General features: G+C 50.7%; 1 protein-coding gene across 1 annotated transcript in view; it reads left to right on the top strand.

The window, feature by feature from the left end:
- Positions 1-2429: 2429 nt before the first annotated feature.
- MMEL1 (membrane metalloendopeptidase like 1) overlaps positions 2430-13707 on the top strand; it is a 31698-nt gene continuing 20420 nt past the window's right edge. Inside the window, exon 1 of the mRNA XM_060026575.1 lies at positions 2430-2568. Coding sequence (XP_059882558.1) covers positions 2445-2568 — 124 coding nt within the window. The 5' untranslated portion in view covers positions 2430-2444. The remainder of the gene's footprint in view (positions 2569-13707) is intronic.

Here is a 13707-nt window from a genome sequence, read left to right as displayed (position 1 = left end):
CCATGCTGATGACCGACTTGGGCCCAAAGAAGGGACATCTGGGTCCTGACTGGGGCCCACTCCACGCAGAGCCCCCCAACCCGGCCTCCAGCCCTGGGCCAGGGGCACCCGCCTAACGCTCTGAAGCACTGGGGTGCCTCTGCGAAGCCCGGAGGGCCCCTCCTGTCCCCCAGCCGGGCCGCCTGCCTCCTAGGGGTTAGGGTCTGAGCCTCGAGGCCCCCCAGGGGCAGAGAGGCAGCCGAGCCCCACGCCAGCTGAATGTGGGTGTCTCTGGGTGCAGACCACCCCCGTCATGATGAGCAGGGACGCCTCTTCCCCTGACACCCCGGCAAGACCGCCAGAACCCACCAGCCTCACTGGAGATGGAAGGGAAAGGACCCCGCGGCCCGCGTGCTTCTCTGGTTCCAACCTCTCTCGGGCAAGGCGGGCAGGGTGAGGAGAGGGGTCTGGCCTTCCTTCCCAGGAGCCGTGCGGCCCCTTCGGACTCCGAAGGGAGGGAGGAAGGAGGTCCGGGAGGCAGGGTCCTCAGCCTCCGGGGGGCGCCGCTCAGCAGGGAGCCTCGTGCCCCTCCCCCCACACCAAGCCCGGATGGAACCTGGCAGCTGTGAGCAGGGGGCGGTCCAGGCCTCCAGAGAACCCATGACCGCATCACAAAGGAGGCCCCACCCCGGGAGCCCTGCCGACCCAGCCTTCCGAGACCTGCCCGTGGGTAGCGGCCTTTCTGAGAGACCCGCAGGTGAGCCGGGCCAGCTTTCCTGGGCGGTGCGGCGGGGGGAACACTCTCCAAGCACCGGCCCATTTCCCAGGCCGTGGGGCAGGCAGCCCAGCACCCCAGAAGTCAGCAGGACAGAGTGAAGTGGATTAACTGAGTGATGAGCGGACTCTAGTTCTGATCAGAGAAAGAAGACGCTAGTGACCCCAGAGCCACAAGTGCCAGGCGAGGCCCGGACCCGGGCATTCATTCATTCGACAGTCGTCGATGGGTGCCTCCAAGGTCGTGGGCACCCGTCTAGGTCCTGGGGACCAGGCAGAAGCAGCCCCCTGCCCCGGCACTGACGTTCCCAAGGGGGCGGTGGGCAACAGAAGTAGAAATAAGGGCCGTAGAGGCTGAGCCGTAGGCGAGGTGGTGAAGCAGGCCAGGTCTGGGGGCAGGTGGGCCCGGAGAAGGTCTAGCTGAGGTGACCTTGAGCATGGACTTCCGGGGGCGAGGGGCTCAGGTGGGGGTCCGGGGTGGGGAGTGCAGAGAGAGGTGATGGGGGCTGAGGGAGCTCCTGAGATCAGAGCGGGCCTGGCTTCTCCTCTCTGCTTGGGTCATGTGACAGGTGATGTCACAGGTTGAGAGACCCAACCCCCCCACCCCCCAGCAGGTGAGAACAGCTAACCCAGCCCTGGGCGATCTCCGGGCTGCGCGGGCGCGTGGGACAGGGTCTGTCCTCTGTCCTGGGGCGGGGCTGGGCTCCCACCGACCCCAACCCCGACGTCAGGAGCGTGAGCTTGTGTGAGGACTGAAGCTGGGCAGGGCAGCCAGCTCTCCCCCGGGGCCCGGGCGCACTCCTGGGTCAGGGCTCTGTGTACCAGCAAGAGCGGCGAGCACACACGGACGCCCAGGAGCACGCGCAGCCCTTGGTCCGCTGCCCCCACCTGACCGGAGCGCACACAGCAGCAGCACACCCTCTCCCGCACACAGCAGCAGCCCTGGGTGTCTTCCACCGCTGCTCACCGCCCGGCTGTCACCGCCTGGCTGGCTGGAGAAGGCGTCCCTTCTGTAGTGACGGGGTGGGGAGACGGCGGGAACTGCGCGCCAGCCAGGTGACTCCTGGAGCTGCCCTGCCGGGGCCCGTCGTGGCCTGCGTGGTCACCGCTGCGTAGGTTCCAGTCATTCTCGCCTCCCTCTTGCCCCTTGGGCTCCAGGCAGGAACAGTGGGCAGGGAGCCCAGTGGCCCAAGCCACCTCCCAGAGCGTGTCCCTGATGCTCCCAGGCCCACAGCTTCTCGGCACAAGAACCCCAGGCAGGCTCCGCTGCAGAAGCCCCTTGACAAGCCTGGGAGCTGGGCCTCTGGGTCCCGCACGCCCACCGCAAGCTGTGAGCGGAGCCGCCCCGGACCAGCCCCGGCCAGAGAACAAGCTTGGAGGGGACTCCCTCCAGAAGGGACGGCCACCAGGGCCAGCAGGCCAGTCCTGCCCCACCCCCGGCACTCAGACGCTGGCCCGGGGAGAGAGAGAGGAAAGCCCTCAGGCACAGGCCGGCCGTGGCCTTGGGATGGAGAGAGGGGCTGAGCATCCGCCAGCCTCAGGCAGGGCCTCGGGAGCTCCACGCCCGTCCTGCGGGCCCTGGCGCCCCAGGCTGGGTGGACGCCGCCCCAGGCCTCGGTCCTGGAGCTTCTCAGCTGTGCGCTTTCCCCGTCTAGAGACTTGCAAGGAGGAAGCCCGAGAGCCTGGTGGGGATGGTGGAGATCGCAGGCTGCGCAGGGCAGAAGCGCCGAGGCTTCCTGGAGGGAGGGCTGCTACTGCTGCTGCTGGTGACGGGTGCCCTGGCCGCCCTGGGCCTCCTCTACGCCGACAGAAGAGGTGAGTGAGGGCGCCCCTCCCCTCGGGCCCGCCACCGACACCCTGCTCACCGCCTCTTCCCCACGCGGCCTCGGCAACGTCTGCGTGCCCGCCCACCTGGATAAGCCAGCCATTGAGCGGGCAGGTGGGGTCTGCTGGGGCACCAGGGGCTGCCGGGCTGTGCTGCAGCCTGGAGAGAAGGGGCACTGACCTGCGGGGGCCGGGGCCCTTCCAGAAGGCTCCGCCCAGGCGCTGGCTGGCACAAGGCTGGTTCTGCTGGCTCTGGGCTGGCGGGGCCCTGCGGGACTCCCGAGATGCGGCAGAGCGGTTCCCCACGCCACATCTGCGCGGCCCCCTCCCCTCCCCTGCCGCACAGGGCGCTGCAGTTCCCGGCCTGCCCAGCAGCAGGAGCCCGCGCTCCAGCGCTGGGGACCCGCGGCACAGCATCCCTCCAGCCAGCGGGGCTCGCCTGCCGCCTCCCGGGCAGCCATCCTGCAGAGAACCTGCTGGGGTCCTCCTCGCGGCCTCCTGAAGGCCTGGGTCCCCGGGGCCTCGAGGCTTCCCAGGCCCTGCTTTTTGCACAGTGATGGGTGGGGGCCAGGCCGGGGTCCTAGGGAGATGGGAATGCCAGGGCCACCCTGCAGGAACACCCCCACTCACAGTCCCTCCCCAAGGCCAACGTGGAGGAGCCTGGACTGTTCCCCCCTTGCGTCGGGAAGCACTGCGGGGGCGGGGGGAGGTGCTCGCCTGCCTGCACCTGGGCGCCAGGTGGCCTGGGTCATATCCCAGAGGCACCTTACTCCCAGCAGGCACAGCCTCGGGCACAGCTGGGAGATGCAGTTGGTTCCTCCTGCAGGCGGGTGGGTGGACGGGTGGGCTCAGGACTCAGGAGGATCTGCAGGAGAAGCCCTCCCCACGGCCCCAACAGTAGGGCAGCACAGGCGTTGTTACTAGAATAGTCCCTCGCTGGCCAGAGCCACCTGCGCTGCGGTGGGACCATCCATCCGTCACAGGGCAAGGCTGTTTCTGAGAACCAGGCGCGGGTGCTGCCTACAGATGTGGTGGGCGGCCCCTGCCCAGGGCTGCTCCCACCTGACCAGGTGCCTGGCCGGACCCTGCCAGCCGCTGCCGTCTCTGGCCCCTCGGGGTCTCCTGGCAGGGTCGATGGACACTGCATCTCCATGGTCACGGGATGTGGGGAGGGACCGCTCACTGCTCGGAGAGCCCTGGAGAGCCCAGACCCCAGGGAACCTCTGTTCGGGACTACTGGGCTGCAAACACCTGGTTGAGAGGCTCCCAGGGGACAGGGCTGACCCCCCCCCCCACCCCACCCCACCCCGCCCCACCCCAGTCCTCATCTAGGTGGTACCAGCCTGACAGCAGGGACCCTCCCTGCCCAGCCTGCCTCCTCCTCATGGTCCCCTAAATACAAGTGGGGTCTCTGCCAGGGCCCCTCAGGCAGGACTCTGTGCCCCTACCCCCCCGAAATGACCCAAGCCGATCTCAGCCTCAGGCCCTGATGGAGCCCGTGGAAGAGTTTAAATGCTGCATTATTATTTATTTCTAAAGACTTTCTCATCCACTATGGTTTTGTGGGGTTTTTCCATTGATTTATGAGTTATTTAGAAATCTCTCTTTTTAAAATTTCCAGATGCTTGGAGACTTTTTCTTAGTTCCCTTTTCAAACTGGTTTCTAATTTAATTGCATATTGTCGGCAGCCCTGGTTTATGTGATGTCGGTTCTTTGGTCTTTGCTGAGGCCTGCTTTAGGGCTACTGCACGGTCAGCTTTATAAATAATCCACGTGTGCACGTGCAGTGAAAGTGGAGACACGGACAGAGGCTTAGATGCCTCCATTAGGTCAATCAGATCGTCTGTATGTTTGTTTTTTTCCATTTTCTTGACCTTTCAATTATTGAAAGATGTGTGTGGCTAAAACCTTGGCCTAGAGAACTATCAGTCTTCTTTGTAGTGATGCCAAGTATTTATTTGTGTATTTCAAGGTTAAACTACGGGAATTTCCTGGCTGTCCAGTGGTTAGGACTCCGTGCTCTCACTGCCGAGGACGCCGCCAAAAAAAAAAAAAAGCCACATTATTATGTGGATGCAAATTTAGAATCAGTGTATCTTCACTCCGTATGATTACGTAGCGCCCCTTTCTGCCTTAACTGTGCCTTTTGCCTTAATATGTTTTGTTTTGACTTCTGTTTTGTCTGATATGAACTAGCATTTGTTCTCTATTTTCTCCATCCTTTCTCTTTGAGGCTTTGTCTCTTTGGCTCTAGGTGTGTCTTTTGGAACCGTGTGCAGCTGGGTTTTGTCCCCATCTTGTACCTGGAGGATTTAGTCTATGTGCACTCACACAGAAATGTACGGTTTTTTTCTGTTGTGTCCTTCCGTGTTTCTGATGCCTCTTCTTTCTCTTTCCTTACCTTCTTTTGGACTGATCTGTTATTTTTCACTCTGTTTTCCTGCAACTATCTTGAAAGTTTTATATTTCTAATCCTTTTAATGGTTACCTTAGTTTTTTGTTTTAATATTTATTTCAAAAGTTATAGATAAACCTTTTTCAGAAAATTGAGTGTTTTTTGAATAAAACTTTGAGTGGGAGATACAATCCTACACCCACAATCCTGCCTCCTGGAATTCTGCTTCTCAGAAAGAGCCATATTCATTGTCTAGTGCAGAGGTCTGCAAACTATGGCCTGTGGGCCAAATCTGGCCCACTGCCTGTTTTTGTAAATAAAGCTTTATTGGAACACAGCTGTGCCTACTCACTTATGTATTGTCCGTGGATGTTTTCAGGCTACAAGCGCTAAGTTGAATAGGTGAGACAGAGTCTGTATATGGCTCACAAAGGCTAAAACATATATTGTCTGGCCTTTTACAGAAAAATATTGCCAACCCCTGGACTGGAGAGTCTAAGCCTCATCTTTGGACCCTTCTCTCTTTATCGTCAGTGTTAGATCACAGGGAGGCATCGTAAGGTTGTGGTTAACACCCAGGCTCCTGAATCTGACAGCCTGGGTGGGCTGCCAGCCCCCCGGATCCCAGCTGTGTGACCTTGGAAGGTTTTCTTCACACCTCTGTGCCTCAGTTTCCTTATCTGTAAAATGGAACACAACATAGAGGCTTACTGGAGGGTTCAATGATTTAATACATCAATAACACTTAGAAAAATGTCTGTCATGCCATTTATGATCAGATTTAATAATAAAATATTAGATTTGTCATTGATTCCCTATCCATATTGTTATTGACATCCCGAATGGGCGGCAGATTTAGTTCCTTAAGCCACCCAGGCTTCCACTGTCCTGGTATAGGTACATCATTGCTTTTGGATAAATCCATATGCGTCATTACAATAGTTCTCCTGAGCATTTTTCACAGCTGAGCCATGAAGAATAGTTGGATTACATTTACTTCCCTTGTTATTATTTTGTTTTCTTATCATTAATAGCTATCTTGTTTAAGGAGTTTCATTTCTCTCTCTCTCTCTCTCTCTCTCTCTCTCTCTCTCTCAGACTCTATATACATATCTGTGGGATGGTTTGATATTATCCCACAGTATTTGGGTGCCCTGTTCAGATTTTGTTCATTCTTTTACTCTTTGTGATACAGTTTGAAGAGTTTGACCCTAATTAGTCTTCAGTTCCGCTGGTTCTTTCCTCAGCTGTATCCAGTGTGCTGGTCAGCCGGTCAGAGGAATTCTTCATCTCTAATAACATGCTTTTTCTTTCTGATATTTCCATTTCCCTCTTTTTTATAGTTTCCATCTCTTGTTGAAATGTCTTGTCTGTTCATGCATGTTATCCACCTTTTCCATTGGATGGAAACGTATTACCATATTAACCATAGTTATCGTGCAGTCCTTCTCTGATAATGCCAGTATCTGAGCTATCTCCGAGTCCAGTTCTATTGATTACTTTATCTCATGGCAATGGACTGTTTTTCCTTGCCTGTGTGTGTGTGTGTGTGTGAGATACATTTTTACTGAAGGCTAAACACCCAGCGAAAGAGCAGAGGCTGAGGTAAACAGCATTTGCACCAGAGCCAAGCACAGTTGTTCTGTCTGTTAGTGTGAGAGATGGAATCCATCCAGTCAGGAGTCAGCTGATTCAGGGTTTTGCTTTCACTTTTGTCACCCTCGGTGCCCCACACACTTCACCTTTCTCTGGCTGTGAGCAATGATTACCTGTTCTTAGAGAAATGGGTCTGGGGGGGCCCGAGGTTCCCCATTGTTCCTGCTCCAGCCTCAGCTCTCAGCAGTCCCTGGATGTTTGCAGCACAGAGGGTTCCCCATGCCTCTGCCCCTCCACAGATGGTGGGCTGCCCTTGCTTTTTAGTGCTTGCCTCATGCTGGGGTGGGGGATCTCTGGTGTCCTGGCCCCGTCTCCGTCTCGGAGTGGGGGCGTCTCAGTACCCCTGCCCCGATCCCCATGTCCATCAAACTTTGCCTCATGCCTGAGTCCCCTGCCCCTCTCCTAGTGGCAGCAGACCTCAGCTTGATGTCAGTCTAGGATCCTGGGCCCACAGGGGTGTCCTGTGCCGCTCCCATGAGCAGAGGATTTTTATCTCTGACTCTCCTCTGGGCCAGTAGGTTTTCACCTGGTCCATGGGAGTGAGAGGTTTACTGCGCTCCCCTCAGTGGTTTAAAGCTCTTGCTTCCCACAAGAGGAGGGTCCCACAAGAGGAGGGTCCCACAGGAGGAGGGTCCCACAAGAGGAGGGTCCCACAAGAGGAGACGCCTCATGCTGGCACCCCAGCAGAAGCAGATAACCTCCTGCATGCCTGTGCCACTGAGGGGGACTCTCTGGTCTTCTGAGACCTGCCCCAGTTCTTCTCATTGACACCTGGTAAGGATCCATGGAAATAACTGGTGAATGAGTGCAAAATCCCCCTGTGTTGGGGCTTCCCTGGTGGCGCAGTGGTTGAGAGTCCGCCTGCCGGTGCAGGGGACACGGGTTCGTGCCCCGGTCTGGGAGGATCCCACATACCGCGGAGCGGCTGGGCCTGTGAGCCATGGCCGCTGAGCCTGCGCGTCCGGAGCCTGTGCTCCGCAACGGGAGAGGCCACAACAGTGAGGGGCCCGCGTACCGCAAAAAAAAAAAAAAAAAAAAAAAAATCCCCGTGTTGAGGCTCCAGCTGTTCCACACTGACAGGCTAACTCGCACTTGGCCTTCAAGAATTCATTAAAAGGTTAGCTGATTCTTCTTACCCACTTGTGTGGTGACTGCCTCTTAGTCCTAGGTCCTGTCAGAGTTCTCAGTTCTGCTTGGTGGGACGTGTCACTCTGTTTTCCTGGTCACCCTTTTACCTCAGGTCCTAGATGAGCTCCAGAAAAGCTGTGATTTCTGTAGACTGTCTGGATTTTTCCTGTTGTTAGAAAGGGAATGATACTCTAGTTGGCTTTTGATGTTGTAAGTGGAGAGCAGAAGTAATATACCTTAAATTTTATATGCGTATTTAACTTAAGGTATTCAGCTAGTCAATATCTTCATATTTCTTCCAAACAATACAAGGATTTAGAACAGTTTAACTCGTCCTCCACCCTGATCACATGTTATTGTGGGTAAGTCCGTGGTTTCTATCTTATTTTTTATTTACTGCACATAGGCAACATTCTCTAATATACTCAATTTAATTTCGATTTTCCCAAGTCCTTATCAGTTTCTTTTTTTTTTTTTTTTTTTTTTTAATTTACTTTTGGTTGCGTTGGGTCTTTGTTGTTGGGTCTTCGTTGCTGTGTGCGGGCTTTCTCTAGCTGCGGCGAGCGGGGAATTCTCTTCGTTGTGGTGCGTGGACTTCTCATCGCAGTGGCTTCTCTTGTTTCAGAGCTCGGGCTCTAGACGCACAGGCTTCAGTAGTTGTGGCACATGGGCTCAGTAGTTGTGGCTCATGGACTCTAGAGCGCAGGCTGAGTAGTTGTGGCGCATGTGCTTAGTTTTTCCACAGCATGTGGGATCTTCCCGGACAAGGGGTCAAACCCATGTCCCCTGCATTGGCAGGAGGATTCTTAACCACTGCGCCACCAGGGAAGTCCCTTATCAGTTTCTTTGCTCATCATTCTTCCTACTTCTCAGGTAGCCCTTATGAAATCATTTACCTTCTTTCTGAAGTACATGCTTTTGGAGACTCCTACACAAAGTGTGTCCGTGGACCAGTGGCGTTGGCCTCACCTGAGAGCTTGTTAGAAATTCAGAAACTCGGGGCCCATCTCAGGCCTACTGGATTAGGATCTGCATTTAATCCCCAGGTAACTCAACTGCACTAAAGTTTGGGAAACACTGATTAGGACACAGCATTTGTTGATCTTGCTTGATAATCAGAGTAACCTGGGGCAATTGTTAAAAATCCAGACCTTGGACCCTGTCTCCATCTGCTTGGGCCACTGTAACAAAATACCATAAGTCAGGGTGACTTACGCAACAGAAATCTATTTTCCTCTAGTTCTGGAGCCCAGAAGTCCAACATCAGGGTATCAGCCAGTTCAGTTCCTGGTGAGGACTCTCTTCTTGACTTACAGACAGCCACCTTCTCACTGTGTCCTCATGTGGTGGACAGAGCAAGTTCTGGTGTCTCTTCCTCTTCTTATAAGACACCAGCCCTACTGGATCAGGGCCCCACCCTTATGACCTTATTTAACCTTCTTCACCTCCTCACAGGTGCCAATGCCAAATGCAATCACATTAGGGGTTAGGACTTCAACATAGGAGTGGTGGGTGGCGGGGAGAAGATACAAAAGTTGAGTCCATAACAGGACTCAACCTAGGCAGAACCAGGAAATCTTACAGGGTAAGACCCCCGATTCTGTACTGTAACCAGCATGTGAGGCCTTTCTTGTGATCAGGCAGACTTGGGGAGCACAGCTTCAAAATAGTCTTTCAACTGTAAACCTTCATTTTTGTTTACTTGAAAATGACTTTATTTGGTAGTCATCCTTCAGTGATAGTTTAACTGGTTACACAAATCTGGGCTTAGTTACGTTCTCAATATCTTAAAGATTTAGTTTCACTGTCTCTGACTTCCGTTGCTGCTGTTCAGAAATCTGGTTCAGTCTAATTGGCCTTCTTGCCAGATGAACTTTTCCCCTCTGAGCTGTCTTCTCCCTGACTGTGCATTTTTACCGTGAGGTGTCTAACTATGAAGCTCTTTTTATTTACTCTGCTTTACATCTGTTGTGATTCTTGAATCCGAGCACTAATGACATTTATTAATTTTGGAAACTTGTAGCCACTGTCTTTTTAATATTGTGTCTCCCACATTATCTTTATTTTCTCCTAAAATTATGATTACATATGCACTTAATTTTTCTCACTCTATCTTCCATATCTTTTAGAGAAAAGTTTCCATCTCTTTGATTTTGCCCCACATTCTGGGTAAATTCTTTAGAACTACATTCAAATTCACTAAATCTCTCTTCAGCTCTGTTGTATCTGCCACTTAACCCATCCATTTTGGATTTTTTCTAAAAAAAAAAAATTATTTTCAACAATTTCATGTTTTTTATTTCTAGAGTTTCCAAGTGATTCTTTTACAAATTGATTTTTTCAATTTTTTCTTTGCCCTCATTTTTAATTTTTATTTCTTTCAATGATTCAAACATACGTGAGTTATTTCTGCATCAGCTAGCCACTGCTGCCTAACAAATCACCCCAATACTCAGGGGCTTAAAACAACACTTATTTATCATGACACACATCCATCAGTAGGCTGCAGGGCTCAGCTGATGTAGGTCAGCCTCAGCTGGGGCAGCTGTTCCATGAATTTCATCCTCCTACAAGGACTAGCAAGCATGTCACTCTCCAAACAGAAGCTCATGGGGACAAGTGGAAACACACTTAGGGCCTAGGCTCAGAGCTGGAGTACATTATTACCAAAGCCATAGGGGCAAACCCACAGTGAAGAGAGGGAGGAAATATTCTCTGCCCCTTCAGGGGAAGCAACTACAATGGCATGTGCAAAGGCACAGATACAGAGACATTGAGGTTTGGGGCCTGTGATGCCAGCTTCCACATGTTATGGGTCAGATAATCCCCAAATATGAATCCTTGGGGTTCTAGTCCTGCTGTTTGCTGTTTCTCACTCATAGAATCTGGTCTTTTCATAAACCTCAGTCCATGTTCAAATTGGCTTTATCTGCGAGAAGCCTTTGTTACTTGGGCTAAGTTTCCCTCCAGACAATATGTGTGTTTGTTTCCATCAGGCACCTGGGAATGCTACCAGCCTAAATTTAATTTCTCAGCTTGTGGTTTCCTTGACCACAGGGTCATGTAAGCTCACACCCCACACCTGCATGACAACCAGCCTGTGATGATACATTCTCCAGGAAGGACGGTTATTTTCCACCCAATAAAGTTCTTTGTATCCCTCTTTTGTTAGGTAGGGAGAGACAGAGACAGAGACAGGAACAGGAGAGAGACAGAAAGAGGAAACAAATTATTCACTTCAAGGCCAACCTTTAGGAGAACAGATCTTTCAAAGGAAATGTCAGGTTGTTGGGTTTTTTTAATGTAGAGTGTCTATGTGAAAATAATTGGCATATTACAGAAGTTATTCAAGCAAATATAAAAAAGAACAAGAGTAGACACATGTCAACTGGGCACAAGGAAGTCTACTCCCTTCTGGAATCATGAAGGGGGGAAATATCCCTGTTTGGGTTCTGTTTGCTGTGTGTCCTGTTGATCCTATTTTAGCATTAGAGGAAGACTTCATTTCTATTCAGCTTTTGTGTCAAAGGCATTGCTGTTTGCCTCTTCTCTTGCTCAGAAGGCTAGTGACTGGCCGTGGGTGCATCACCCCACATGCCTGTCAGTTTTCTCATCAGAAAAATGGAGGTGGTGACCCTCACAAATGAGGTGGTGTAAGTTAAAGGCAAAGTACACAAACATGGTGATCTCATCTCATTCAATTTTGGAAATGTTTTCTCAAGAGCCCACTGCATCCTCTTGAGCTGTAGCATCAGATGAACTTACCCCAGGAACTTCCCCCAACCAGAAGGTTATGGCAGCCCACGCTGGAAATGCAGTGGAGGAAATGGGAGGGGGACATAAACATGGAGAAGGCATGAACTTACCTCCCCAGTGTTGGGTGTTTGTTCTGGTTTCGTCTGACTAGACTGGAAGCAGATCAATCAGATGCACTGTTTGGGTTCCCACAATGCTTCATTCACCCTGTTTACCCTGCGCTCCCCTTTCTGGTCCTGGTCATTATTCCTTCCCACCAACCTGGACTCCCAACTGGTTACCTGCTCTTTCTATGGGAAGACTTTCTTTAGTTATTTGTTGTAGTGAGTGTTGTGTAATGGAGACAAATTCTATCAGATTTTGCCTGAAATGTCTTTATTTCACTTTCACTTTTTACTATATTTTTGCTGGATATAGAATTCTAAGTTGGTAGTTAGTTTGTTTTCTTCAAGCATCCATTCAAGAGTTTGTTCCATCGTCTTCTGACCACCACTGTTTGTGATGAGAAGCCAGCTGTCACTCTTCTTGTACCTCCCATGAATTAATGTCTTTTTTCTCCTCTGACTGTTTTTATGAATATCTCATTCTCTATAGTTCTTGGCAGCTTGACTTGATGCTGCTGCGTGCGTGGTTTTCTTTGTATTCATCCTGCTTGGGATATACTGCCCTTCTTGGATCTATAGGCTTATGTCTTTCATCAATTTTGAAAAATTATTAGCCATTATCTCTTCAAAGATTGCTGACTCATACCATTCTCCTGTGGGGCTCTAGCTACATGGATGCTAAGCTATTTAATATGGTTCCACAGATCTCAGATCCTCTGCTCATGTTGTTTCAAAGTAATTTTTCTAAATTTCTTTTTCTTTTTCTTTTTTTTGGCCATGCCACACGGCATGTGGGATCTTAGTTCCCTGACCAGGGATTAAACCCAGGCCCCTTGCATTGGAAGAAGCATGGAGTCTTAACCACTGGACCACAAGGGAAGTCCAACTTTTCTAAATTTTATAACAGCTTTAGATTTACAGAATTATTGCAAAGAGAGTACACAATTCCCATATACTTCATACCACATCTTATATCACATAAGTGTGATACATCTGTCACAAGTAATGAACCAATGTTTATATATTACTATTAACCCAGTCCATGCTTTATTCATATTTCCTCAGTTTTCCCCTCATGTCCTTTTCTGTCCCAGGACCCCACATGACTTAGTTAGCAAATCTCCTTGGACTCTTGGCTGTGATGGTTTCTCAGCCTTCCCTTGATTTTTATGATCTTGACAGTCTTTAGGAGGACTGGCCAGGTATTTTGTAGAATGTCTCTCATTTGTCTGATGTTCAGACTGGGGTGATGTTTTGGGGAGGAAGCCTACAGACCAAGGGGACATAATTTCAGTGACTTACCACATTGATGTCAACCTTGATCACATGGCTTGAGGTAGTGTTTGTCAGCTTTTTCCATTGTATAGGTACCTTTGTCCCCTCTCTTTCCACACTGTCCTCTTTGGAAGGAAGGCAGCACATGCAGCCCAAACTTAAGGGGTGGGGAGCTACACTACACATCCTTAGAAATGGAGTATCTGTGTAATCTATTTGGAATTCTTCTGTTTGGAAGACTTGTCTATTCCACCACCACCCCCATTTTTTATTTATTCAACAATTTAGAAAACAACTTGTCAGCACTTCAATGAAGCCTCACTTGTCGAGTTTTTCTTTCATGGATCATGCTATTTGTGTCGTATTTTAAAAGTCGTCACCAAACCCAAAGTCATGTAGGTTTGCTCCTGTCTTCTTCAAGAAGTTTTACAGCTGTGCATATGATATTTATGTCTGTGGTTTATTTTTAGTTAATTTTTGCGTAAGGCATAAGGCCTGTGTCTAATTTTTTTGGTTTGTTTTTGTATCTGAATGTCCAATTTGCCTTTTGGAGCATTTATTGAATGGCTATACTTTCTCCATCGAATTGCCTTTGCTCCTCTGTCAAAGGTTAGTTGACTGTATTTGTGTGGGTCCATTTCTGGGCTCTCTTTTCTGTTGCATTGATCTATTTGTCTCTTCTTTTGCCAATACTATGCCATCTTGATTACTTGTAGCCTTATCGTAAGTCTTGAAATCAAGTCATGTGTCTCTCCAACTTCATTCTTCTTCATTGTTGTTGTCTGTTCTAGCTACTTGAGCCTTTCCATACAAAC

This window comes from Delphinus delphis, chromosome 1, assembly GCF_949987515.2.
Source record: "Delphinus delphis chromosome 1, mDelDel1.2, whole genome shotgun sequence".
NCBI classification, from domain to species: Eukaryota; Metazoa; Chordata; class Mammalia; order Artiodactyla; family Delphinidae; genus Delphinus; species Delphinus delphis.
The sequence above is the reverse complement of the archived record's forward strand: the minus strand, read 5'-3'. Positions and strand labels throughout refer to the sequence as shown.